The sequence below is a fragment of the Lynx canadensis genome, chromosome A1, assembly GCF_007474595.2.
Source record: "Lynx canadensis isolate LIC74 chromosome A1, mLynCan4.pri.v2, whole genome shotgun sequence".
In the NCBI taxonomy this organism is placed as follows: domain Eukaryota; kingdom Metazoa; phylum Chordata; class Mammalia; order Carnivora; family Felidae; genus Lynx; species Lynx canadensis.
The window spans coordinates 108466879-108492846 of NC_044303.2; the positions used below are offsets into that span (position 1 = coordinate 108466879).

The 25968-nt window shown below is 36.3% G+C and overlaps 1 protein-coding gene and 1 non-coding gene across 6 annotated transcripts in view; both read right to left on the bottom strand.

The window, feature by feature from the left end:
* Positions 1 to 25968, bottom strand: part of RAPGEF6 (Rap guanine nucleotide exchange factor 6) — a 191207-nt gene that overhangs the window by 38880 nt on the left and 126359 nt on the right. For all 5 annotated transcript variants that reach the window (XM_030317510.2, XM_030317528.2, XM_030317504.2 and 2 more), the window contains 4 exons: positions 18968 to 19208; positions 12047 to 12204; positions 3595 to 3835; positions 1134 to 1517 (listed from right to left, as the gene is read on the bottom strand). In XM_030317510.2, the coding sequence (XP_030173370.1) occupies positions 1134 to 1517; positions 3595 to 3835; positions 12047 to 12204; positions 18968 to 19208 (1024 nt within the window). The remainder of the gene's footprint in view (positions 1 to 1133; positions 1518 to 3594; positions 3836 to 12046; positions 12205 to 18967; positions 19209 to 25968) is intronic.
* Positions 19750 to 19822, bottom strand: TRNAN-AUU. Its single transcript has one exon. It is a non-coding gene; the product is annotated as a tRNA-Asn (tRNA).

The following is a 25968-nucleotide window of genomic DNA, read 5'->3' on the forward strand; positions in this document are numbered from 1 at the left end:
GATGAAAAACAAAAAACAAAACAAAACAAAAAATGGTCTTCAATTTTCTACTGACACATTGCTACTACACCACAGAGGCAGGACTCTGACACAAGTGCAGCTGATTCTAAAGGTCACTGCTAAACTCTGTTCCATACTCCTCCTAAAAAAAAGAAACAAACAAAAAACACCCCCGCCCCAACCCAAAACTCCTCCTAAAGCATCTAATTAAAGTGTATCCAGTGGTTAACTTCATAAAGGACTTTTTTATTACCATGACAGATTTATGATTATAAAGATTCTGATTCTATCTCATGTGAGGGTAGGAACAAGCCATAATTAAATTCTGGGCGGGGCGGGGGGGTTGCGGCGTGGCATACATAGTTGGGATTAAGATGTAATTATGCTGCTATATGTAAGCACGTGGCCTTATAAATGCACAAAACTGCAACTACCCTATTTAAAATTACACTTCCTTTGAGAGGAATCCCTCTAAGGATCAGCACTATACTATAGGGGAGGGTCAGAAGATAAATTATCAATCTCAGCCAAACCTAGTGAGTCAGGGGAAGAAGATTCCCAGCTCATATAACCATCCACACTTTCTGGGCTTTTATAAACCAAATTTTTGTAATTCTAATTCTAATACCTACCTTGTTTGGACAACAACACATCCAGTGATATGTGAGGCAGTACCTGATGAATGAGCTTACCAAATAGTTGCATTATTACTGTTGTTGTTGTTGTTTCAAAATAGCAATTTTAGATTAGAGTACTGATACCACACTATGATTTTTCAGTGCCAAATCACAGTGAGGTAGATAATGAAAGATGCACAGTACTGGAGTCTGATGATAAAGACCAACTGTTGGGCATATATCCAAAGAGAGTATGCCAAAGGGAGAGAAAGGAAAAAAAATGGCAAGGCAATCAACCCTACTCAGCCAAAAAAAAAAAAAAAAAAAAGTTTAAATGAATGATGGAAGAAACAAAAAGCAAAAAACCACTATCACCAGAAGGGAAAACATATTAACTCTAACAATACTTTAAAAACCTGTTAATCGGACTTTTCTTCTCCTAGTCACTTAACACACAAGAAATTAGCTTCATATCTAATACAACAAAACTATACACAACTATTTGTACAAACTTACCTTATTATTGCAAACATGGAATTGAAGTTCTTACATTCTCTACAATGAAGTGCAATTTTAATAAAATGCTTAATAATCTTCATTCGTTTGAGCTGATTTGGTTCAGTTAAAATCTCTGAAGCAACCCAGAATGTCTCCTGGTTAACAATGTCCTCAAACTCTTTCAAGTGAGTATTTCCTGTTTTGGAATCTAACTTAAAAAGGTCATCGATGTATTCAGTAGGCTCAATATTACGAAACAAATCAAAGTCCCTCATTGATAGCTGAGTGGCCACCTCAATGGTACTGAGCTGCAGCATGGACAGTTGGCTTTCCTTAACTAGTTCTTGGGCATCTTCATCTGAACATAAAGTTTCTGTTTCCATGTTATTTTTTAAATAATACCTAAAAAAAAAATTGTTTTTATAAGTGATTTCACAATTATAAGAGCATCTTCCGTATCTAACTTGTCAAAATGTCATTATACGGTTAATAACATTTTGTCAAAAATATTAGCAGACTATTCATTTGTAGATGAAATGGAAAATTAACATTTTAAGTGTTCATTTATTTTTGAGAGAAAGATAGAGGGACACAGAGAATCCCAAACAGGCTATGCGCTGTGAGCACAAGGCCCGAGGCAGGGCTCAAACACATGAACCATGAGATCATGACCTGAGCAGAAATGAAGAGTCAGATACTTAACCTACTGAGCTACTCAGGTGCCCCAGAAAATTAACATTTTAAGTGAGAAAAATTTAAAGAGTAAAAATAATGTTGATAGTGCCGTGAACCTTATCATTTTACACAACTACTCACAAAATGTGTCAATAATTGTGTATATATTCTTGAGGATGAAAGCTCTCTAAGGCCTATATGAAGGTATCTGATGCATAGCAGGTACTATGTTAAGTATTTGTTCATGGACAGCATGAATAAACACCTGAATCTATTCAGAAGTTGTTCCTACGCTTATTTTCTTCTTCATTTCTGAATTCCCAAGAGGAGCAAAGAAGAGTAAGACCTGTAAAGGAGAGAAACCCTTGCACTAACAATTTCTCCCTTGTTAAATACAAAACCTCACTCCAGCAAATGGTACTGATCAGCAACCATAAAAAAGACCTTCATTTTCTTCTTTTTACATCAACAATTCTATAGCACTTAAAAGTTAAGAGACAAGCTTCACAGTTGGGAAATATCTTGCACAAGGCTGTTGCTGGGGACAAAGAGGTAACATGCTGTGTCACACGTCACTTTTACTTTATTCTTTTCTGGTATACAACTCGATCCAAGCCTAAGTTTGTATCTCATCTACTTTTACAGTCAAGCAACTATACCTCTTTTTCTTCTTTTATACTGTTCACATGCCTAAAAGAATACTACAAATGTGTTGAGACCCATTACACTAGTTAATTATATCTAACATTTATAGGGTAGGTTAACTCATTAATTCTCTTAACATTCTTATGAGGTAGTTTCTATTTATTATCATCCCCATATTTTTGATGAGAAAATTCAGGCAGAGAGAAACTAAATAACACCCTGGTCACACAGCCAGAACTAGAATTTACCCAGACTGCTGAGCACCCAGGCTCCAGGGTCTGTGCTCTTTAAGCACTATGTGTAGCTAGCAAAGCAGAGTTAACCCACTCTTTTAACAGCATCCATGGCAGGCAATCTCTGTAAGGTTTCTAACGATTTTACTCTACATGTAAATCTAAGGTCACTAAAAAGAATATATTATTCTCAGAGAAAACCACCAGCATAAAGAACAAATGTACTATAGAAACAATCTTCTGGTTGATCAAATAATTTTCGGAGCTCATTTAAAAATTATGCCTTCTTTTGTCCCACGTAAATTTTAGTCACATTAAAAACAAATTTATAATTTAACACATATATTGTCAAATACATATAAAGATATGTATCACTTGGTTTCCTCTGTAAAAAATGGACTGGACTACATCAGTGGTTCTAAGACTATTTCAGCAGGAGGGCTAAAATAGCTTAGCAAATTGTCCTCTCTCTCCTCTCATTTTCAGGTAGTCTTTATGAGAGCTAACACTCTGAGATTCCATTTACGTAATTATGGAGACAAGGAAGCTGAAAAAGAGAAATCCTACTTTAATTTTAGAGTGAATTCAGTGGCCTTAAGACATGATGTTTCTACTTAAAATGTCTGTTTTTACACATGATCTTCAAAAACACATCTAGATAAAGGGGGATTAAGAGATTTAAAAACTTCCAGTTATGTAATAAATAGCTCATGGAGATAAACACACAGCAGAGGAAATATAGCCAATAACAGGCTGACAACATTGTCCGGTGACTACACTCATCGTGGAGAACACTGAACACTGTACACAACTGTCAAACATGCTGTACACCTTAAACTAAGAGAACACTGTAGGCTAATTAGAGTTCATTAAAAAAAAAGAAACACATCTAGAAACAAAATACATTCACTAATAAGCACATTCACCTTCCATTGAGCTGAATTCTATCAGCTAATTTGGAGAACTGGTCCGGAAGTCTTCTCTGTTTTATGACACCCTCAGGAGTAACAGAAACTTCACAGAGAGAATATGTGTCAGACGCACCAGTCAAACCAAATTCATGAACAGCATGACAAACAACTTCTTTAGCTGTAGTGTCTTTACTGATGATAATGTAGCAACTTTGTTGATCTGCTTTGAAAACTCTTATAACTTGATCAGGAATATCTACATGAATACAAAAGTGTGCCTTGTTATTTTCAAGACAATTAAACTCTTCAAAAAGCAATTCAGAACAAAAAGCTCCCTCTGAACAGTGATACATACATTTCTATTCTAGGAGGTTAACAGAAATCACTGTTGCATTTATTGATAAATGAATGTATCAGCCTTCTCAGGTGATGAAATACTAATATATGTTCACAGAAAAACACATACAAAAAAAATAAGCTGTTTTTAATGGAGGCATAGGACTCCTTAAGATATATTTATTTTTTTAAAAATGTTTACTGGGCGCCTGGGTGGCTCAGTCGGTTAAGCGGCTGACTTCAGCTCAGGTCACGATCTCGCGGTCCGTGAGTTCGAGCCCGAGTCGGGCTCTGGGCTGATGGCTCAGAGCCTGGAGCCTGCTTCCGATTCTGTGTCTCCCTCTCTCTCTGCCCCTCCCCCGTTCATGCTCTCTCTCTGTCTCAAAAATAAATAAACGTTAAAAAAAATTAAAAAAAAAAATTCTCTTCTAAAAAATGTTTACTTATTTTTGAGAGAGAGAGAGAGTGATCGTGTGCATTTGCGTGAGCAGGAGAAGGGCAGAGAGGTGGGTAGAGAGAGTGAATTCCAGGCAGGCTCTGTGCTATCAGTGCAAAGCTTGATACAGAATGTGAACTCATGAACCGTGAGATCAAGAGTCAGATGCTTTAACCCACTGAGCCACCCAGGCAACCCCATAATATGTATTTTATATTTTTACATCATACAAACCTTTAATGACAAACATTAGGTTGCATATCTTTTATAATGACATTATGATGAATAATACCCCCTGCCCCTTCCCTAGTAGATAAACCTTTGCAGGCAATCTGATTATTTCCTCAAAGAAAATCCAAAAAGGGTGGGGGATGGGGGAGGAGACGAAGAAGAGAGAGAGAGAATTGCTGAATTCAAGGAAGGACATGCTTATTTTTAAGGTTTTTGAAATATAGTGCCAAAGTGTTCTCCAAAAAGGCTATAATATTTTATCATCCTGGAATATAAAGAGAACAATTTTAGTTACATTCTTAGTATTCCTTCTTTTTAAAAATACTTTTTGGTATTCTTTATGCTCTTTCTTACTGAATTTATGCCAATACTAGATAACAACGCTCAGTCTACTATAAAGTGGACATGTTTTCCTATTTTCATATTTAACAGGAAATTTAAAATATTCATGCGGTTAAATCTCAAACTTTGTCATTTCTTTTTAATTTTTTGATGTTTGAGACAAGAAGAAAGAGAGCACAAGTGGGTGAAACGGGTAGGAGGAGAAAGAGAATCTCAAGCAGGAGCCATGCTCAGCGCAGAGCCCAACAAAGGACTCACTCCCATGACTCTGGGATCATGACCTGAACTGAAATCAACAGACACTCAACCGACTGAGCCACAAAGGCACCCCTTTACCTTTGTGATTTCTGCTATCAGCAGATAAATCTTACCTCAAGATAAATGTTCATATGATATGCACAAATAAGTAATGATATTATCCTCCCCATTCTACCTTATTTTAAAAAATTTTTTCTGGTTACACAGCACTGGCCAAAAACTTCCAGGACCATGTTCAATATGATGACCCCGGGCTACTTTTTAATATAATTCAGTGTAAGTAAAAAGTGATTTGACAGCATGAACACATGGTGTATTTTCCCCTAATATTACCAAATATTGATTATAAACATAAATAATCTGAAAATTAATCATTAATATTTCCCAATTTCCTAAAATTATTGTTACAAAATTGTTTAAAAATTTTCTTCCTAATATTCATTTTTAAGAGAGAGAGAGAGAGAGAGAGAGAGAGAGAGAGACAGAGTGTGAGTGGGGGAGGGGCAGACACAGAGGGAGACACAGAATCTGAAGCAGGCTCCAGGTTCTGAGCTGTGAGCAGAGAGCCCGATGTGGGGCTCAAACTCACAAACTGTGAAATCATGACCTGAGCTGAAGTCGGCGCTTAACCAACTGAGCAAACCAGGTACCCCAAAATTGTCTTTTTTTTTCTTAAGAAAAATATATTATTTGTGGGGGTTTTTTTGCTAACGACTGTAATTGGGTTGAGCGAGTTTGGTGGCTCAAGTAGATATGGTTTCTCTAGCACTATCTTATTGCATTATTAACTCTAAGAGATGAAGAAAACAAATTTGTCTTAAGGCCATCTGAAGTATAATTCTGTTTAAAGGCAAGAAAAGAGTAATGAAATAGATGCGGCAGAAAACAATTTCACAGAATAAGGTAACATTCTGAGGCTAATGGCACAAAAAGAGACAGATTTCCATGACCGACTGGAAGATTCAACTGAACATATATGAATACAATTCCAGGAAAAAGGAGTCCTAAATGTTCTGGGTCTACTGCCAAGTTGGAAGCAGAAAGCTTCATATATTCAGTCAAGTCTCTTTTATAAGATAGATGCAACAAACTGCCTTTCTTGATGTATGCAAATATATGAGTCACCAAAAGCCTCTTGTTCATTATTTCTTTGCAATAAGACAATCCTTCAGGTGTTGCTGACATCGGGTTTGTAAACCTACAAGGCTTAAGGTTAGAGTGTTTTATGATCCACCCAAATTGAGATGCTTCTCTACCCGTGGCTAGAAAATATTTTCAAGTAGATGGAAACTGCAGTTTGCTAAGAGAAAGACAGTGAACAAAAGGGTTTCATTATCCCCATTCCTATCCTCTTCACAAAAGTAGGCCTCAGTTGTCTAGGGCTCTAGAATTGGATCAGCTTACTAGGTCTCTGGAGACTGAGCTTTCAGCCCGCAGGACTGGCTAACCCTGAGGTAAGGGGGAGATGCTCTGATCACTTTAATTTCTCTAGGGAAATTTATTCACAAAGAGAGGGTGGGAATTTGCACACATTTCATTTTCTCTTCTTTTGTTTCCAACATACTATTAACATCTTCTGGGAAGGAACTGAGAGTTGTGTATCTTGCTAAACAGTTAAAAAAAAAAAAAAAGTCATACTCTCTTAAAAGTGATTTGTTTCCCATGTGAAGGCCAAACTGTGACATAATCACATAAAATGGATCTGGCATTATGAATGGGTACCTCTAGAATAGAACCATAAAAGGGATTATCCAGAGGGCAGCCCATTACCCAAACCCTGATAAATTTGCCAAGGTAGTAAATGCCAACCTAGAAAGTTACCTGGAAAAGGATTAGAGGAAGACATTTCTTTGCATTGCTATCATTGTCAGAGTAAACCTATTTTTCTCTTTTAGAGTTGTTACAGATATAAAATATCCATATTCTTCATCAACAAGTTTGCTGTCAGCGGGACATCATAGATGTCAAACCTAATACTTAAACATGGCAGATATTCCAATGTTAATGATCAGATGAATGGCAGACATGAGGTCAGAATAAATTTCAATCAAGAAAAATGATCTAATTATTTCAAATTTTAGGCATGAAATTAGAATGCATATAAAAATATAACCCCGTAAGGAGAAAACACATTTAAAAAGACTCTTGGTGGATGACAGCATTTATTAGTCTTAGGATTCATAGTTCATTTAAAAAAAAAAATCTTACATAATAGGTAAATAAATTTAAGAAAAGCAATCTCCAATATCTGGCCTTTCAACCCAAAGGCAAAATTTCTAGAATGCTAACTATAATCTTGCTGAATAAAATAAAAAAATAAGATACTTGAGGGAAGCATGTACTGACCCTGATGTTACAGTAAAAATGGGAGACCTTTTTAGGTAAGATGATGATAAAATAAAACCAAAAGGCTGCCTCTTGATTCTATCTTATGTTTTTAATGTTTATTTATTTATTTTTGACTTAGAGTGAGTGGGAAAGAGAGAAAGAGAGAGAGAGAGAGAGAGAGAGAGAGAGAGAGAGAGAGAATGTGCATGCAGAGCAGAAAGGGAGACCAAGAATCTGAAGCAGGCTCCAGACTCTGAGCTACGTGCAGAGAACGTGACAAGGGGCTTGAACTCACCAAATGCAAGATCATGACCTGAGCTGCAGCTGGAACCTTAACCGACTGAGCCACCCAGGTGTCCCATTTTGATTTTACTTTAAGTTGCTAAATGGTGAATAAATATTTAGGGAGTGCCTGTTATGTGTCAACCGTGTTCCATATGATGAAGATACAATAATAAATAAGATGGGACAAAGCCTCTGCTCATACTTGAGAGAATAAGTGGTGGTTCAAGGAAAGAAAATCTATATAGTGAAGAGTTTCACTACGAAAACACAAGATAGTTGTATAATGGTATAGATCAAGAATTGGCACTTTTGTTCTATGAAGGGCAAGGCAGTAAACATTTTAAGTTTTGCTGGACAGGAGGCAAAATAGATGATATTTTGTACACACACACACACACACAGAATATATACATAACAGAGAAAACAAATCTCCACAAAACATGACAAAAATTTGAACTATAATAATAATGCAAACATAAAATGTAAAGATACATAAACACAGAGACTTAGTCAACACTGTTAGTCTAAGACTAACAACTTAGTCAACACCAAAGTGTTGTTAGTCAACAACTTAGTCCCCACCAAAAGGGGACTGGTTAAATGAAATGCCAACAGCTGTTAAAAAAACTGTGGTAGAACAACACATTCTGAAACAGGAAAGTATTCAAGGTATATTGCCAGGTGAGATGGGTAAGTAGAAGAAAAGTACAGTGTATCATTTGGGGTGCAGAGAATGTGAACACATTTTATGTGCACTCAAATTTCTGGAAGGATATATGAATCAATGAACAATTGTTAATTCTGGGGAGTGGAGACTTATATTCTAACCTTTCTCTGCAATTTGATTTTTCAAAAACTTTATGTTCCTTTAAAATAAAAAATTAGTTAAAATAACTCAGACGTGTAATGCTGAATCTGAAAGTTTACTAAGTATTAAAGAATCAAATAAAAGGTTTGTGCTATTAAATGAAAAAGAGGTAAGCAAAAAGTTCCATATGCACGCTTGAGAAAAAAAGAAAAATTCCAGTTTTACAATCCTTGGCCACACTCTTGAGTTGTTTTAGGTCTCATCGAACATTAGGTCAAAAATTCCCCCTACAAGTTTCCAAGTTATAGAGCAGTATGTATACTGATTCTATAACCAAAAATGTATGTATTCAAAGAAAATGATGAAAAGAATACACACCAGTCTACACTGGCAAGCTTATCAGTGGGTAGAAAAGTTCTGGTTCCTACTTCATTCAATTCTGTATCATGGGACTTTTTAAAAATAATAAAACACTACACAGAAACATTAAGTAATGGAATACCACAGTTTTCAAGATACTTACAGTAAAAACCAACAGCTGTAGGCAGCAAAAACAAAGCAAAATCACAGAACAGTCAGCAATCAAAAGCAAACTATTAACAGTTCTGTAGCTTTCACCCAACTTGCTAAAAACAATTAAACAAGCAGCATAAACACACTGAAATCAACAGTAAGTTAATCAGACTTGGCCAATGTCACACATGTACTACAATACACACATGTGATGTACACAGCTAACCTAAAATTCAGTGCTGTCATGCAGAACTTAAGGAACTGAATTTGAAAATTAATTGCTAAGGAGTATTTTATTCAACAAATATAAACAGCACCATAAAAGCGTTTTCATAAAGTTATACATTTTGGGGTTTAAAAAATACAACTTATAAGTTAAATACCTGTATGTATTCTTTTTTTTTGTAATTAAAAAAATTTTTTTGAGAGAGAGTGGCGGAGGGGCAGAGACAGAGAGAGAGAGAGAGAGAGAGAGAGAGAGAGAGAGAATCCTAAGTAGGCTCTGCGAGGTCAGCGAGGAGCCCTACGTGGGGCTGGATCTCATGACAGTGAGATCATGACCTGAGCTAAAATCATGAAGCAGATGCTTAACTGAGTGAGCCACCAAGGTGCCCCATATGTGTTCATTTATATTGCTGGTATGGACACAGACTGCAGACTGAGCTTTGCAGACTGACCTCTCAATATAGATTTTATCAAAGCATCTTTGGCTCTTTCAACATGTTTTCAATGAGTGAACTATGCAATCAAACCAAGTAGCACCTTCTCTTCAAATTTCAGTGCAATGAGGGGCTTACAGTTTCTAAATTTTAGTAATTTCAACCTCTTCTTTTGGTTCCCCCAGCTAACTCCCCAGCTGACTGCTCTCTTAGTCCTCTCCCTACAACCATCCCTTATGTTCCTCACCCCCACCTCTAGATAGGCCAATGACAAAAAACACAGCCATAAAAATCACTTAATTTAGAAATCATCTGTCCTTAAAAACGCAGCTTATGAAAGTATGCATACTTAGTTTGTGTTTTGGTAGTTTAAAAATATTTTATTTGTGAATGTAGTATAAGTAAGAGGCATTGCTGTGGGACACACATAGAGACATGAAAATAAATTCCCATGCTCCTACTTGAAAGCAATGTAAGAATAGACAATGAAAATGCGTTAAAGATTTCTCAGAAAGGAGGGATGGCCTTCCCAGAGAATGTAACATTTGAGCTCAGCATCATGGAATAAGAGAAAGTTCACCGGATATGCAGGGAGAGAACTTGACAGGTGGCAAAACAGAACGGGCAAAGAAATCACACTTGTGAAGATATGTGGCAAAGAGAGAGAATGTCAGAGTAGGGAGACTGGCAGGACAGAAGGCTAAAAAGGGGGTTTACAATCATGCTGTGTAAAGTGAACACTGACAGTTACTATGTTATTGTTGCAAGGTTACAGATTCAGTCTGCCTTGTCACGATGGGGCTGAGATTCTGCGAACCACATTCTTGCCAACTGGTCCCTTCTTAGGTTATGCCAAAAAGGGCACCAAAAGCAACTGTAAGGTTAGAGGAAGAAAACACTTCCTGCTTTATGTTTTTTCTTGTGGGATTTTTCTTCCTGTACTACCCCAGCAACACGTCTTCACCCTGTGGTGGCATTTCTTTCATGTACCAGAAGATGAATCCACTTTGCAGTTTTCCTGCCTCTGTGATACCTTAGTGCTTACTTCTTTACCATTTTAGGTAAACAGTTAATTGGCAACAATTTCTTATATTAAATTCTGATTAAATATCTGGAGTGGTTTCTATCTCATGACTGAACCTTCACTAATTCAGAAATCATTAAGAATTCCTAAGCAGAGTAACAACTCATTAAAATTTGTGATCCAGAAAGAACACTGGTAGACAGGTAGAGAGGAGGATGTGTTGAAGACAGATTAGTGAGTTTTGTACCCTCCAACAGTTAAGAGGCAAATGAAATTTTTAAAGACCCAAATAACAATGTACAGAATGAATGTCACTAAACTGTGGTACGTTGAGTTTTTATTCAAGTTGCTATAATAAAACAGAAACTTTACTACTACACTTACTATACATTCCCTCCTTTCTAATAATGAGATTCATGTAATCAAGCTTCCTTCCTTTCTTATACTAGCTGTTAGGGCCTTCAGCATTAAAACTGAAGTTGAATCACAACTACACCAATCTTTGTAGATCTATTTATTTTTTTTCTTTCTTCTCCTTGGACCTAATTATACATCTTGGTTTTAACTGTATGTGTCTTTTATTGAAAGCCGTCCCAAATCCTTTCAAGTGATGGATACATAAGTAATTTTTCAAGTTTTTCTTCCCTGTAATGAAATTTTACATTATACAGTTAAATAACAATTTTTGTCTTTGGGCACGAACTGATGCATAAAAATAAACTTGATGTCCCACATGATGTTTAAACCCAAAACCAAAATTTAAGCACTAATGAAAAGATGCTATAGTATATCTAATTAACAATACATGACAATAAAACAATTTTAGCTTCAGGTGCTGGGGAAAAAAGTTTCTAGAAAATTACTAACACATTTCAGTACCTCACAAAGGAAGAGAAGTGAGGCCACCAAGACTGAAAAAATCTCCCTTATCCTTTTCCACACCATGGATAACTTATTTCTTGGCTGAGAAGCAGCATCCTTGCTTTCTTTCCACTGTTGTGATAAGGGTTACCAAAAGATACCTAAATGTAATCTCTTTCCTATGTACTATTTTATATTGGAGCAAGTACTGCTCAAGCTTACGCAAAAAGACAAAATGAATGCTGTGTTTGGAGTTCTGCAGTGAGTCATAACCTTGAGATAAGAGAAGAGGGAAGCAAACAAATCTATTTGATACACAAGTCTCAACCATCTAATTTGTCACTTTGGAATCAATATGGCTATATAAAATCACAAACAAAAATTACCTGAAGGATTAGAAAAATCCAACATGCTGGTGGTAGGCTGCAGGAGATCAGGGCTGCTGGAAGAGAGTGTTCCAGGAATAGGCATTATAGCCAGACTGTGCCTGCAGTGTCTTGTTCCCACAATGCTGTCATCTTGCGACTGGCTCAGGCCTCCATCACTTGAAAAAAATGTCATACATCACTTTAAAGTAATTGAGAATTCTTAATGGTAAACGTTTCTGCTGTCTGTACACTAAGGCATAATGGAACCAATTCAGAGTGGTGATTTAAAAAATTATATATTACAGCAATTTAAAAATAGGACAACTATAATAATGAATACACTTATAAGTTAAATTTTTAGGATAAATAAATTTTAAGCAAGTTAAACCTAAGAAATTTTACTATATCATAAAGGTGTACTTCATAATGCATCATAAAGAAATAGTCACATTGAGTTTCTGTTGGTTTGGTAAAGAAATTAAATCTGGGTGTGTTGGGAGCCTTTAAGATTGGCCAGTTTCAGCAGACACTAATATATGTATCCAACAAGGCACAACCACACCCCAACAAGGTTCACACTCACAACATAGTGGATGGTGACCTTTTAGGCAAAGGATGCAGCTGGGTCTAAACCCAAACCAAAAAATGGCAGGCTGCAGAAAACAAAGGGACCATATCCGAGTGACAAAGAGAGGTCTTTAAACATATGAACAACCGGAGAACTGCCCAAACCAGTGATAACTGGGAAAAGATAAGAGGAAGATGGCAAACAGAAAACAATGGGTATATGTGACAAGTACAAAGAAGAAAGAAGAGGGCCAGAAATCAATATAAAGGAAAAAGAATTTTATAGTCTCTGAAGTTTATTCGAGGACACATTATTTCTTGTGTGATGTCTCAAGTCTAATTACTTGGCTACTCCCTAGATGAGAACATCAAAACTACAAAAGAAAGCGAACCATCTACAGTTAATTCCCTTTAAAGTTTTAAAAAATATCAATCAAATGGCCATATGTAAGCAAATAAAGCACTCTTAAAATACTTTAAAGGTGTTACAGAGGCAACTCTAAATCCAGTGAAGAGAGAAAAATCAAAAGAAATATAACTCTGTTACTTAAGTTTTAGATACCCCCAAAAGTTCTATAAAACAAAGGATAAATGGGGGCGCCTGGGTGGCGCAGTCGGTTAAGCGTCCGACTTCAGCCAGGTCACGATCTCGCGGTCCGTGAGTTCGAGCCCCGCGTCGGGCTCTGGGCTGATGGCTCAGAGCCTGGAGCCTGTTTCCGATTCTGTGTCTCCCTCTCTCTCTGCCCCTCCCCCGTTCATGCTCTGTCTCTCTCTGTCCCAAAAATAAATAAACGTTGAAAAAAAAAAAATTTTTAAAAAATAAAATAAAATAAAAAATAAAAAAAAACAAAGGATAAATGAAACAGTCCTATATAAAGGACAGCAATGAAAAAGATTTCCATTAGCATCAATGATCAAAACACCACTTGTTTCTAAGAGTTAAACCAATTCTTAGGTTAACATTAATTCTTATCTATGTTTTACTCAATGTAGAATTCTACCCAATACTTGTTACACATATAGAGGTATCACAGAATACTTACCTATTATCATGGAATGCATTAAATGAATGGTATGGGATACATCCAGAATGTTAGAGGAGTCAAACACAGGACTTAGGCAGATAAGGCAACTATGCAAGATGAAGTGTGGAGGATGGTTAAATAAACAGCTAAAGAGCTGCTGCTAGTAGCCAGACAAGGAAGACAGAGCTAGGACAAGCAAGACTGCGGAGGAGTTAGGGAAAAGCATGAAGACACGGAAGAGAGCAAAAGTGTTTCAAGAGCCAGCTATGCATAACCTGGATAATTAGCTACATGGCCTCAGGGAAATTTGTTTCTGGACCTTGGTTTCCCCATCTAAAAATATAACTCTCTCTCCCCCAGGACTACTGTAAAGATTAAATGAGGTAATGTGGATGAACATTTTGGCTCAGAGGAAAAAACAATTCCAATTTTTAAGAAGACAGTGAATTACTTTTACTGAAATTAAAACAGAACAGTACAAAACTAGAAAGTACATTTTAAAATTTTAACAGGCTTTCTAATTTAATTGACTTTTGAAAACATATCTGCCAATTTTTGGACACAGACGGTCAAGTAATTAAATCCAAAGAAACAAACTGTTAAAAGAAGTTAGCTGGTCCCATTAATAATCACAGTAGAATCAAATGTAATTGTGTTAAAAAGTTATAATATTCTACTAAAGGGAATTGGCTGCCTTAAGTTACAGTAAGATGGAATTCACTATAAGACTAAGGAAAGTGTATGAAACACTAAAAGTCCTTATCTCTTTTATTGATGTTATTTAACATTACCTCTGCTTTTTAATAATCAAAGACAGGACACTGTAGAGATATATTAATGTAAAGCTGGTTACAAATTCATGGTAATTAAGGTGTGAGCATGTATAAATGAAAACTATACTAATGTTATTATGTACAACCCATGCTATGACACGAATGAAACAGTATCTAATTGGCAAAATATCCATGCTTGTTTGGAAGCTGAATTGATAAAGCCCGTTTGCAAATATAGTAATTACATCATTTCTTACCAAAACAGTCTCCTGAGAAGATGATGCAGTAACAGAAACAACATACTTTTAAAAAATTCCTCAGTAACTCCCCAACACTAACTTTACTTAGAATAAAAGTATATTTTAGTTTCACATTATGAAACTAAGAAGGCTACATAAACACCTGTATGCTAATAAAAAATAATCCCAATGTTAAAAGCAAACAAAGTATGCTGACAAAAAAAAAAAAAAAAAAAAAGAAGGTGAGAAAAAATAATTTCTGATAAGCAAACAAGACAGTCTACTTCTGGGACTGTGTTACAAAGAATAATATTAAGCTGTTATATAAGCAATTTGTGATTAAAAAACAAATTAAAAGCTGAATGATTTAAAAAAATAGGACATCAGATTTGTTTTTCCACTGATGTTATTGGAAATTAGTAACTATTTTTCTACTTCTAATGTTCAAAAATTCTTTCATTTTAAAATTATGTCATGGTTAGGGATTTGGGGAATTATCTATTCTTAATCTCAACTATTTGTTCCTTCCTTATTTTAATATTCTTTGTCTCACAGATACACATACTCTTTCTTGTAGTATTTCGAGGACAATTCTTAGAAAAGTGAGTGCTACAAAGGCAGAGACCAAGAGCCTTTTTCAAAGAGCCTTGACACACATATGTTCAGAATTATGGAATTAGACTCATTAAAATTTTTTCTCACTTAAATATTCAAAGTAGAAAATTAAAAAAAATATAGTGAACAAACAAGGAAGAAAACAATTACCTATAAAACCACACCCTACACAAAACCACAACCAACAGTTTTCCTTTTTAGTTATTTTTACAGTATACATTACAATCTAATTAACCAATCCCCTGTAGCTGGACTTCTAGGGTATTTCCAATTTTGTTTCATTATAGGTAATACTACTAAGAATATCTGTATATAAATCTTCATCAATTTATTACTAGAAATGGAATTGTTGAATCAAAGGTATAAACATTTTTAAAACTCTTAATCAAAAAATGCCCAGGGAAACCTGGGTGGCTCAGCTGGTTAAGCCTCCAACTCTTGCTTTTGGTTCAGGTCATGATTGTCAGTTCGTGGAATAAGCCCCAGATCCAGCTCCAAGCTGACAGCCAGGAGCCAGTTTGGGATTCTCTCTCGGCCCCTTCCCCAGCTTGCACACACTCTTTCTCACTCAAAATAAATAAATAAAACATTTTTAAAAAATGCCCAAATACTTGATAGAAAGGTTGTCATTTCCTATTTTTTTTTTAATGGTTATTTTTGAGAGAGAGAGGGAGCAGGGGAGGGGCAGAGAGAGAGAGAGAGAGAGGAGAGAGAGGATCTCAAGCAGGCTCCACACTGTCAGCACAGTGCCCAAAATGGGGCTCGAACTCAAGAACCATGAGGTAGTGACCTGAGCTGAAATCAAGAGTCAGACGCTCAACTGACTGAGCCACTCACGTACCCCATAATTTCATATTTCTACAGCAGTTGAGCTTATTATTTGTCTTATGTTATCAATTCAGGCCCTGATTATTCTCCTGTCAATCTGTGATAAAACAAATGATACACTGTTTTTAAAATAAATTGTGTGTCCTTGATTATTATGGATGTAGAGTATGTGACTCAACGTTCTTTGCCTATTTTTCTATTGAAGTTTCAGTGATTTTATTGTGTACCTATTAAAAATCACCTGAATTCATTTGTAATGATTAAGTGCCAAGAAACAGGACACACATTCATTCTCAAAACTGCAAAGTGACCAGTATGACAAATCAGTTCTCTGCAAAAAAAAAAAAAAGGGTCCAATGAAAACCTTAATGATTTGTACTAAAATAACATTTTTTCTGGTATTTATATGGCTGAAATTATTGGCATTTTACTTCACTGAAACGTGTTTAGAAGAGAGAGCCAGTTTAATATTAACACCTGATGTACAATATTTTACTAATGTTAGCATTCACAGCAAACAGCCTCCGACTGGCAAAACAGACTCAATAAATACTTGCTAACTACTAAAAGAAAAAACAATTCCCTTCTGAGTTAACTACTTCTACAAGATATTTCATTTTGAGACGTACCAATACAAAGAAATAAGGCTTGAAAACACTCAAACGATTGTTCCTGGCCACCTTCCTTTCCATGCCTACTATAAGCAAAGATAGAATCCAAGAGGTGAAACCAATTCCCACTCCCTGAAGGAGATACTATGGAGATGACAGACTGATTTAGCTGCCTGAAACTTGAACATAGCTACTTGGAATCTGACACTAACAAGCTAAAGTCCAATACAATCACTGTCCTATGGTTCTAGACGACACATGTCACAATTATGCCTCTGTTCAAAATGAAAAACAGTTAAAGGATACATTTATTCTAGATCAAATCCACCAGGGTTTCTAGAAATGGAACTCGGGGTAATACCTCCTAAGAATTCCCTTTACAAACTCTTTTCTTTTTGGTCCTCCATTCATTTCCCTTCTCCCCAGTGCTGTCATGCACAATTCCGATCATCCAAAACTGTCTCCCATCTTTACAATGTAGGCTAGTCCCTCTCATATTCTCCTTACCTCCCATTTATGAGAATAAGACTTCTCTTACAGTGTTTGCTGCCCTGCTGTCATATGACAGTATGCTCAATATTAAAAGAATTTTGCTACTTTAAAGTTAGGATTTTTACAATCTGCTTGCCTCTAGGAGAGCAGTCATTAAGAAAGAAATGAGTGACAATAAACACAGAGCTCAAGATGCTTTAATTCTCTGTGAGCCCCAAATTAAATGAAGAACAAATGTGTTACCTGATTGGAAGTAAGAACTCAAGAAGAAAAGCATGTTGAGATCAGGCAATCTCTGAGATCTTGAACACTATAAAAGCTGAGAGTTGACATTTACCTACTTCCAAGTTGTCCCCTAATTAGTGTCATTATTACAATGACAATGTGCTATACTGTCAACCCCAATACACCAAATACAACTAACAGAGCTTCTATCACTTCCTACTATGACACGATGAAGTCCATCACTTTAGTATAATATTCAAAGTCTTTCATAACTCAGCTCTTCCCTATCTCTCCTGCTTCATCTCTACATGTACACCCAGAGTCTATATAACCTACCAAACTTGTTCCTGTCTTTGTGCACATCAAAACATTTATCACCCTGTAATGCACCATTTGTCTGCTTTCTCTTTTTAGATTACCAACTCTTAGAGGACAAGAAACTTGCTCTATTAATCTTCCTACATTTCTATATTTGAACACTGTCTGTGCCTTGTGTATAAGCATGTGGAGAATAAAGGGTTCCTGATACCAATTCCTTAAAAGTAGTAACTACCTCTTTTCAGCTCTCAAAACCACAGAGCATAGTGCTGGGAACTATAAGGAACTAAACAAATATTTGATTATGTTTTGCTTAAATGTTTTCTTCCTTTTATTTTTTTTCTTCTCTTCTCTTTCTTTTACTTAATTCACTGTGTTAATTTATTCAACAAATACTGAGTGCCTACTGATGTGCTAGGTAATGAGCTGGATTAACACTTCTGTGATTGCTTTATGAAGTAGATAATGTAAAATATACAGATATAATATATACTACACCCATTCCCATCCACTTCAGTGAAATGATTTTCTTAAGTACTTTACAGACCTCAAATTACATTTCAAATCACAAAGTTCCCTTCAGTTTTGGTGACATCTCATTTTAGAAACAAGTAGATTTGACTAAAAAGGTCAGCTTTAGAATTCAGGAAGGAATAAATAGTGCAATAAGAGAAAGATGATTTAGAAGACAAAAAAACTAGCATCCGCAAATTTATCCTCAAGTTTTAAGATGTTCAAATTTGGGAGCACTTAGGTGGCTCAGTTGGTTAAGCATCTGACTCTTGGTTTTGGCTCTGATCATGATCTCACAGTTCAGTGAGTTCGAGCCCCACTGCCAAGGCAGAGCCTGCTTAGGGCTCTCTCCCTCCCTCTCTCTCTGCCCTCCCCCACTCACACTGTCGCTGTCTCTCTCAAAATAAATAAACTGAAAAAAAAAAAAAAAAGAAAAAAGATGTCCAAAGGACTTAAATTAGATAAAAAGTACACAAGAAAAGATTTTGTAAAATAAAATGGTCAGTCTTTCCTAAAATTCAAAACAAAGCTACTAGAAGAATATATACTCTAGTAGTGGTAATTTCATGGAAATGATGGAAAGATACTAAGATTTTCTTATTTATGGTTTACTTGAAGATTCTATAATGCGTTAGTTGTATAAAAAACAAATTGACCCCAAATTCCCTTCCACCAAATAAAAACTTTAGAGTCAACAGGAAAATGTTTACATTACTGAGATGATTGCACCTACCTGAACAGTTTTGGAGGCAGGATACTAAACCGTGTTTTATCCAAAATTTTCCTGATTTTGTTTCTTCCACCTGAAACAGTATTTGCTTTTATTTTCTTATTTCCTTTCTCCTGTGATGTCTGTTCGATATCTCCTGGTACATCCTGGATTGAATGGCGATTACTTTTTTTTTCAGCAATTTTAGGAATATGAGGAACTCCATATTTTTCTTGTTCAGTCCTACTAAGTAACTCTTTAAACACTGTGTAAATAAATAAAGTTGTCATTTGTTTTATTCTCATTAGCAAGTTTTTACAAAAAACAACAAATTTTAAACATCAATACAGTCACTTTCTATTATTTGGCCTTTCACAGTCTCATCCACTAAACATTATGAAATCTACACCATGCTTCATCAGCTATACCAACTTATCTCTTCGTTTTTTTTACGATTTTATTTTTAATTTTTTTTTAACATTTTTATTTACTTTTGAGACAGGGAGAGACAGAGCATGAACAGGGGAGGGTCAGAGAGAGGGAGACACAGAATATGAAACAGGCTTCAGGCTCTGAGCTGTCAGCACAGAGCCTGACAAGGGGCTTGAACTCCCGGACCGCGAGATCATGACCTGAGCCGAAGTCGGCCGCTTAACTGACTGAGCCACCCAGGCGCCCCTAAGATTTTAAGTAATCTCTACACCCAATGTAGGGGCTCAAACTTACAACCCTGAGATCAAGAGTCACATGTGCTACTGACTGAGCCAACGAGATGTCCTTTAAAAAAATTTTTAAGGCAATTTCTACACCCAACATGGGGTTTGAACCCAGGACCCTGGAATCAATAGTCACATGCTCTACCAACTGAGCCAGCCAGGTGCCCCTGTCTTCAGTTTTTATAAATACCTATACTTCTGATATAGGCCAAAAGGGAAAAAACAAAGTCATTGGCAGAAATGAAAAGGAAGTAGGCAGGCAGCATGTTTGAAAAGTTCAAGGCTTCCTATTTAGCAATATTTGCTATGTAATAATAATAAGCAATATTAACTGCTAATCCTCTCAGATTTTATAAAACCAGATATTTAGATTCTATTATTTATGTTATTTCATATCATAATATATATCACTTGATATGAGATAGAAGTACTGTAGTCATGTTGTTTTGTAAAATTTAGCCATTAAAAAAAGAAAAAAAAAAGAGTTTTGATGGACCTATTTTTGCCAGAAATAAACAGTACTAAATTTAATAATAAATCACCATTTCCTCAAGGTCACATTTATGAGACTCCTGTCACTGAGTAAAGCAGCTAATAAACTTTCACTACAGTGGTCTGAAGTAACAACCAATCATTCTTAGGTAACTTCAGGTCGACCGTAAGTCTAAGGAGTTATTTCATCCTTAAGAACAGTACAAGTGCACTCGAAGATTTGCCTATCTAGCGATCTCTTTGCCTAGATCAGATTTTTTTACCTTGTGAGAGGGGCTATACCTCCTTGGGATCAAGTGAAAAAAAGAAAAATCCATAGAAGACTATGTATCTAGTAACTATTAGTGTCATCTTTTCCAATTAGGATAACCTATATTACTTAGGTTTCATTAATGTCATGAAAATATTTTTCAGTTGTTTTAAATATGTGTTCTTAAATAAGACCTATCAACTACTAGAGGGGGAAAAAAAACCCACTAAAAAGATAAATGCTAAGGCAGAAGGTAATTTCCTAAGAATTCATGGTGTCTGGGAGGGTATGAATAAAAGAAAAATGAAGCTACATATTCTTGAATATGAAGGTCTTCAGAAGGTGCAGGTTTCTGTAGTGTTACTTGGAACCTTCATAAAAGAAAAATAAATTTTATAAATGTGCCCACTGAAAAACAGAGAATTGTGATCTTTTTTGTTTTGGGGACAAATCAATCATTTCCTTCAATATCAAACGAGTTACAAGTAAGATCCAATAGACAAAGACTTAAAAGCTGATGCATGACAACACAAAATGGCTTGGTATTCAGTTGTAAAAGTAGATCATCTTGAAAGTTTCAACCAGGATGTTATCACATTACCAAAGCATACTGAAAGTTTATGAAAAGCACATTTTCTGCCTTCAAAATAATAAACATCTTTGGAGTCACCTTTTAAAGATAATTTGCTTGATTAAAATGCAACAAATTCCTTTGAGTTTGTTTAGAAAATTTTGTTTTATTTTAAGCCATGTGGTAAAGGTTAAAATGCCTTTTTGAGGTAAAACTGATACACATCCATGCAAAAAAACACTTATTGACCTACAAACACGAAGGCACTACACTATGCGCTTGTAGATAACCCCTATTGCAGAAGAGTAAGTATACAAAATATGGTACAGAAAGATCATAACCAGAGGAACTAAGAAAGCAGGAAAGGAAAAATCTTCCCTAATTAAGTTGCTGTAAGGTGAGTAGATTTTAACTAGGCAAAGTGAGGGGAAGGAGGAATGACTCTAGGTAGAAGAAATCTCAAGTTCCAAGTCCCTGTGGTAAAAAGAAACAAAGAAAATTAAGATGACTGGAGAACAAGGCAAAGAAAGGGCCTAAAAATGCTACAGTGAAGAGCAATAGGAAATCTTTAAATGGGCAGCAGATATCCCTGCCTGTGGTATGTACATAAGACAACTCAAGGGTGTACACAGTAGCTTACATCTTCACTGGACTTGTGTATATAGTTATAAATAAAACTGTAGAAATTTTGATTTATAGATGAAGAGAAAATAATAAATTTTAAAAAATCAGTCAAGGTTCAAGACAAAAATTAATAGGTGAGCAAGTGTAATTACAATGCTATTAAAAAGCAATACTAAATATATGAATCAGAAATGAAGGTGCCCAAGAATCAAGAAAAGTAATAAATTGGACTACATGAAGATTAAAAATTTCTCAGTCTCTACAATTACATACATACGTATACACACACACAACAAGCAAAGTCAAAAGACAACTTGGGAAAATATTTGCAACCCTTCGACTAAAAGATACTAGGGGTGCCTGGGTGGCCCAGTAGGGTAAGTGTCTGACTCTTGATTTTGGCTCAGGTCATGATCTCATGGTTCATGAGATCAAGCGCCACATCGGGCTGTGCTGACAGTGCAGAGCCTGCTTGGGATTCTCTCCTGCCCCTTTTCTGCTCACACTCTCTCCCAAAATAAATAAATATTAAAAAACAAAAAAAAAAGACTACAAGATATTGTCCTTTCTTATAACACATTCAAATACATCAATAAAACATGAGTACCTCAAAATAAAAATGGACAAATGACTTTGTAAAAAATAAACGTTAACCTTTGAAAAAAAAAGGTGCTCAACCTCCCTCATTATTAAATAATATGTATCAATAAAAATAAAGTTGATTATACCTGTTGCAGAGGCATTCTTATATACTGATAAAGAAAGTGTATGTAGACTGGGGTAAACTTTTGGAAAGTGAAACTGCAGCACTGTTAAAAATTAATTCCACTATGAGAAATTTACCTTCTAGGTCTATCTACATAAGCATAAAAGTATACAGGATTTTTATTTCAACACTGTAAATAGCAAAAACTGAAAACAACCAAAAACACCCATCAATACATTAGCTCAACAGATTATAATAATATTGCAGTGGATTTCTCTGCAATAACAATTATACAAGAATTAAATCTGTATCAACTCCTAAGCAAAGATCCAGAATGCTATACACAGTATGGCTCTACTGCATACCTTTTTTAAATGTTTTCATTTTCAAAACATACACATATAATACTTTTATGAAAACATTAAAATGCTAATAATAAATTATCTGAGTGGTGAGATTTTCAAATGTTAGAAAGTTATGAAAGCCAGGAGGAATAGATGAGCTAAAATACCATGGCAAAAAGATGGTAAATGGAGATTGCCTGATGTTTTCTTCTCTCAACATGAAGTCTAAACATGAAACGGGCATCAGGTAGAGAGACTCTGCTAGAGGAAAAAGGATTTTTGATGGCTTCAAGTACTGGCATAAAAACTGGAATACACACAAGGCCCAAAGCAGTGATGCCTTCCTCCATGGGACATATCTACTCCTAAGACAAGGTAGAAGAGCTGGGGGCAGGTTAGAAATTTCTTAGTCTCATGGTACTTAGGAGACAAAGTCACACAACAAGGAAGGGTGTGCAACCAATACATGACATATTTCTCTGCTTGGGGTGAGTGGCTCAAGAGCTAAGTTAAAAAATCTCTCAAGGGCCAAATTTCTACAAAAAATAAGACAAAAAGCTACCAGACTCTGAATCAAAAGCCACGCCTTAGGGAAAAACTGGGAGTGAGGGTAGGAGGACAAGGCTGACAAAACAAAGTATAATTTCCCACAATCTCTCTGTGCTCAGAGACAAAGTTCCATTAGAGAAGGGGCCTGCATCAAACACATGACAAATCTCACTCTCAGTTTGAAACTTGGGTATAGTCTAAGTAATTTTGTAACCTAGTCTGACCCAGCTCAATTCCCCTTACCTTATATGCTTAAACAAAGGAAATGGCAAATCCTTTCTATGAGAAAATACTAATCTGCCTATTTGCTAAGGTTCCTTAGTATACAAAGTACAGCATACAATAAAAAATTGTAAGACACACAAAATAAGACACTTTGATAATAGGGGGGATCAGAGAATAAAAGATAACACCCATTTTGGAATTAACACACAAGATTTTTGTAATAACCGTTATAAATATATTAAATAAAATAGAGATAAAATGGATGAAAATATGGTTTTGAGAATTGAGTATAAGAGAATTGAGTTTATAAGAGAGATTCAAACAGATATTCTAGAACTAAAAATTATCTAAAATGAAATTCTCTGGCTGTGTTCAAGGGCAGGACGGATACAGAAGAAAAGAGCAAAACTTTGCTTAAACCCAGGTCATTAGAAAATATCCAAAGTGAAGCACAAAGAGAGGGAAAAAGGTCAAGAACACAACAGTCTGTAAAAGATGCATGGAACTCAATCTTTTAATATGTAAGTAAGTGAACTCTCACACAAAAAGGAGGCAGAATGGCAAAGGCAATGCCTCAGTTGATGACTGCGACAAAGTTTTGCTATCTTTGTTTAGCCTTCTGTGGGCTTCTTGGTACAGTTTCCAAAGCTTTGCAGTGTTATCTCCACCTGTTTGCTCTGTGCCACCACTCAGTCTGCGTGGGACCCGAGCACAGGTCCACTGGCATGCCAGTTCTCCAAGTCTCTGGTGTGCTGAATAGGATCACATCCGTGCACACACAGGATGGAGGTGAGCTCGGGATCTCATAAACAACTTTATGGAGTCGTCTTCTCTACCTCAGTTATCAACCTACAGACTTCCACAGTTCCTTAGGCTACCCTTTTCAGTCCTTTAGAAAGAAATTGCTGACTCTGGCTCTGTAGGGGCCAATGAGGAGGAAGAGAGAAAGAGTGTGTGGGGGGCAGGGGGGAAACAATGAAGGAGCCACAGCTCCAGTGAACGGTGAAGAACGTTCCCCTCCCTCAGAAGTCTGGCTTGTGCAGCTGCATTGCTGCTTGGAGGCTGAGACCTGACAGAATGGGAAAAAAAAAGAGGGGGGAAAAACTGTGGGGATTCCTTTTCCCACTCCTCAAGCCAGGCTTCTCCATTTGAACCTTTACCAGTATGTACTCAACCAGGTTTCAGCTTGCCTTGACTCCAGTCCAGTGTTATTGGAGTAAAAAAAAAAAAAATTAATTAATTAATTTACTCCTGGTAGTGGGACTTTAAATTTTCTAAGTTCTTAAATGATTCTACCCACGTTTTACTGTTGAGCTGATTGGGAAACAAAGGGTGGCATGTGTTTACTCCATCTTACCTAGAAATGGAACCCTCAATTTGATTTTTTAACTTCACAGATACAAGACAGTTACCTAACAGACTGTGTATGATACTCTGGAACTCCTCTGGTTCTGTTTCTGTTGGTTCTGGATTACACTGACTTGAAAAAAGATTTTTTTTTAAATGTTTATTTCTGAGCAAAGGAGAAACTCAGAGTGTGAGAGGGGAAGGGGCAGAGAGCGAGGGAGATACGGAATCCGAAGCAGGCTCCAGGCTCTGAGCTGTCAGCATAGCGCCCAATGTGGGGCTCGAACTCACAGACTGTGAGATCATGACCTAAGCTGAAGTCAGACACTTAACTGACTGAGCCACCTAGGTGCCCGGGGATTACACTGACTTTTAAGAGAGCCTCACAATCTTTGATTGTTTGCTTAACTCTGTATTTGAAAAATTATTTTTACAAATAATAGGTTATTGGGCGCCTGGGTAGCTCACTTGGTTAAGCGTCCTACTCTTCATTTCAGCTGAGGTCATGATATCGCGGTTTGTGGGTTTGAGCCCCACATCGGGCTCCAGAGTGAGTGCAGAGCCTGCTACGCATTTTCTTTCTCTTTCTCTCTCTCTCTCAAAATAAATAAATAAACTAAAAAAAAAAAAAAACTTATTAAAAAAGACACAAATAATAGGTTACTGCTGGAATCCTCAAAAGATTTTTATGTTCTTTTGCCAGGCACCTGAGGTCCCAGGGCTAGAGCCAGGGCCAAAATTTGAGGTATTTCCGAGTTGCTTAGAGTACAACCCACATCCACTTTAGAGTAAGCCATTCAAGGTCCCAATCTTCAACAAAGGTTATTATGCTTGAGCGTTCTGGCCTTGGTGGGTTCTAACACTAGAAACCTGTGATTTTATCCTGCAGTTCTTCCTCTCAGCTACATTCTATGGATTGATAATGTCCATGGAAAAAAAAAGACATCCTTTTGGGGTATGGTTTCAGGAGGTGGGAAGGGATGTAACACATCCAGTTTTGTGTTCCTAGCAAGTGCAGGATTCCAAAGCTTTAGACTTTTGCTAGGAGTCTACTGCCCAAAGAGGCTGTCTTTCAAGAGCTTTCCTGTACTGGTGAATGTCTCAGAGCAGATATGGCTCCAGTTCACATCTTTCCAGTCCGATTCTCTCTCTGTTCTGTGTCAGGTAGTTGTTAGCTCTCTTTTTGGATTGTTGCACTTGT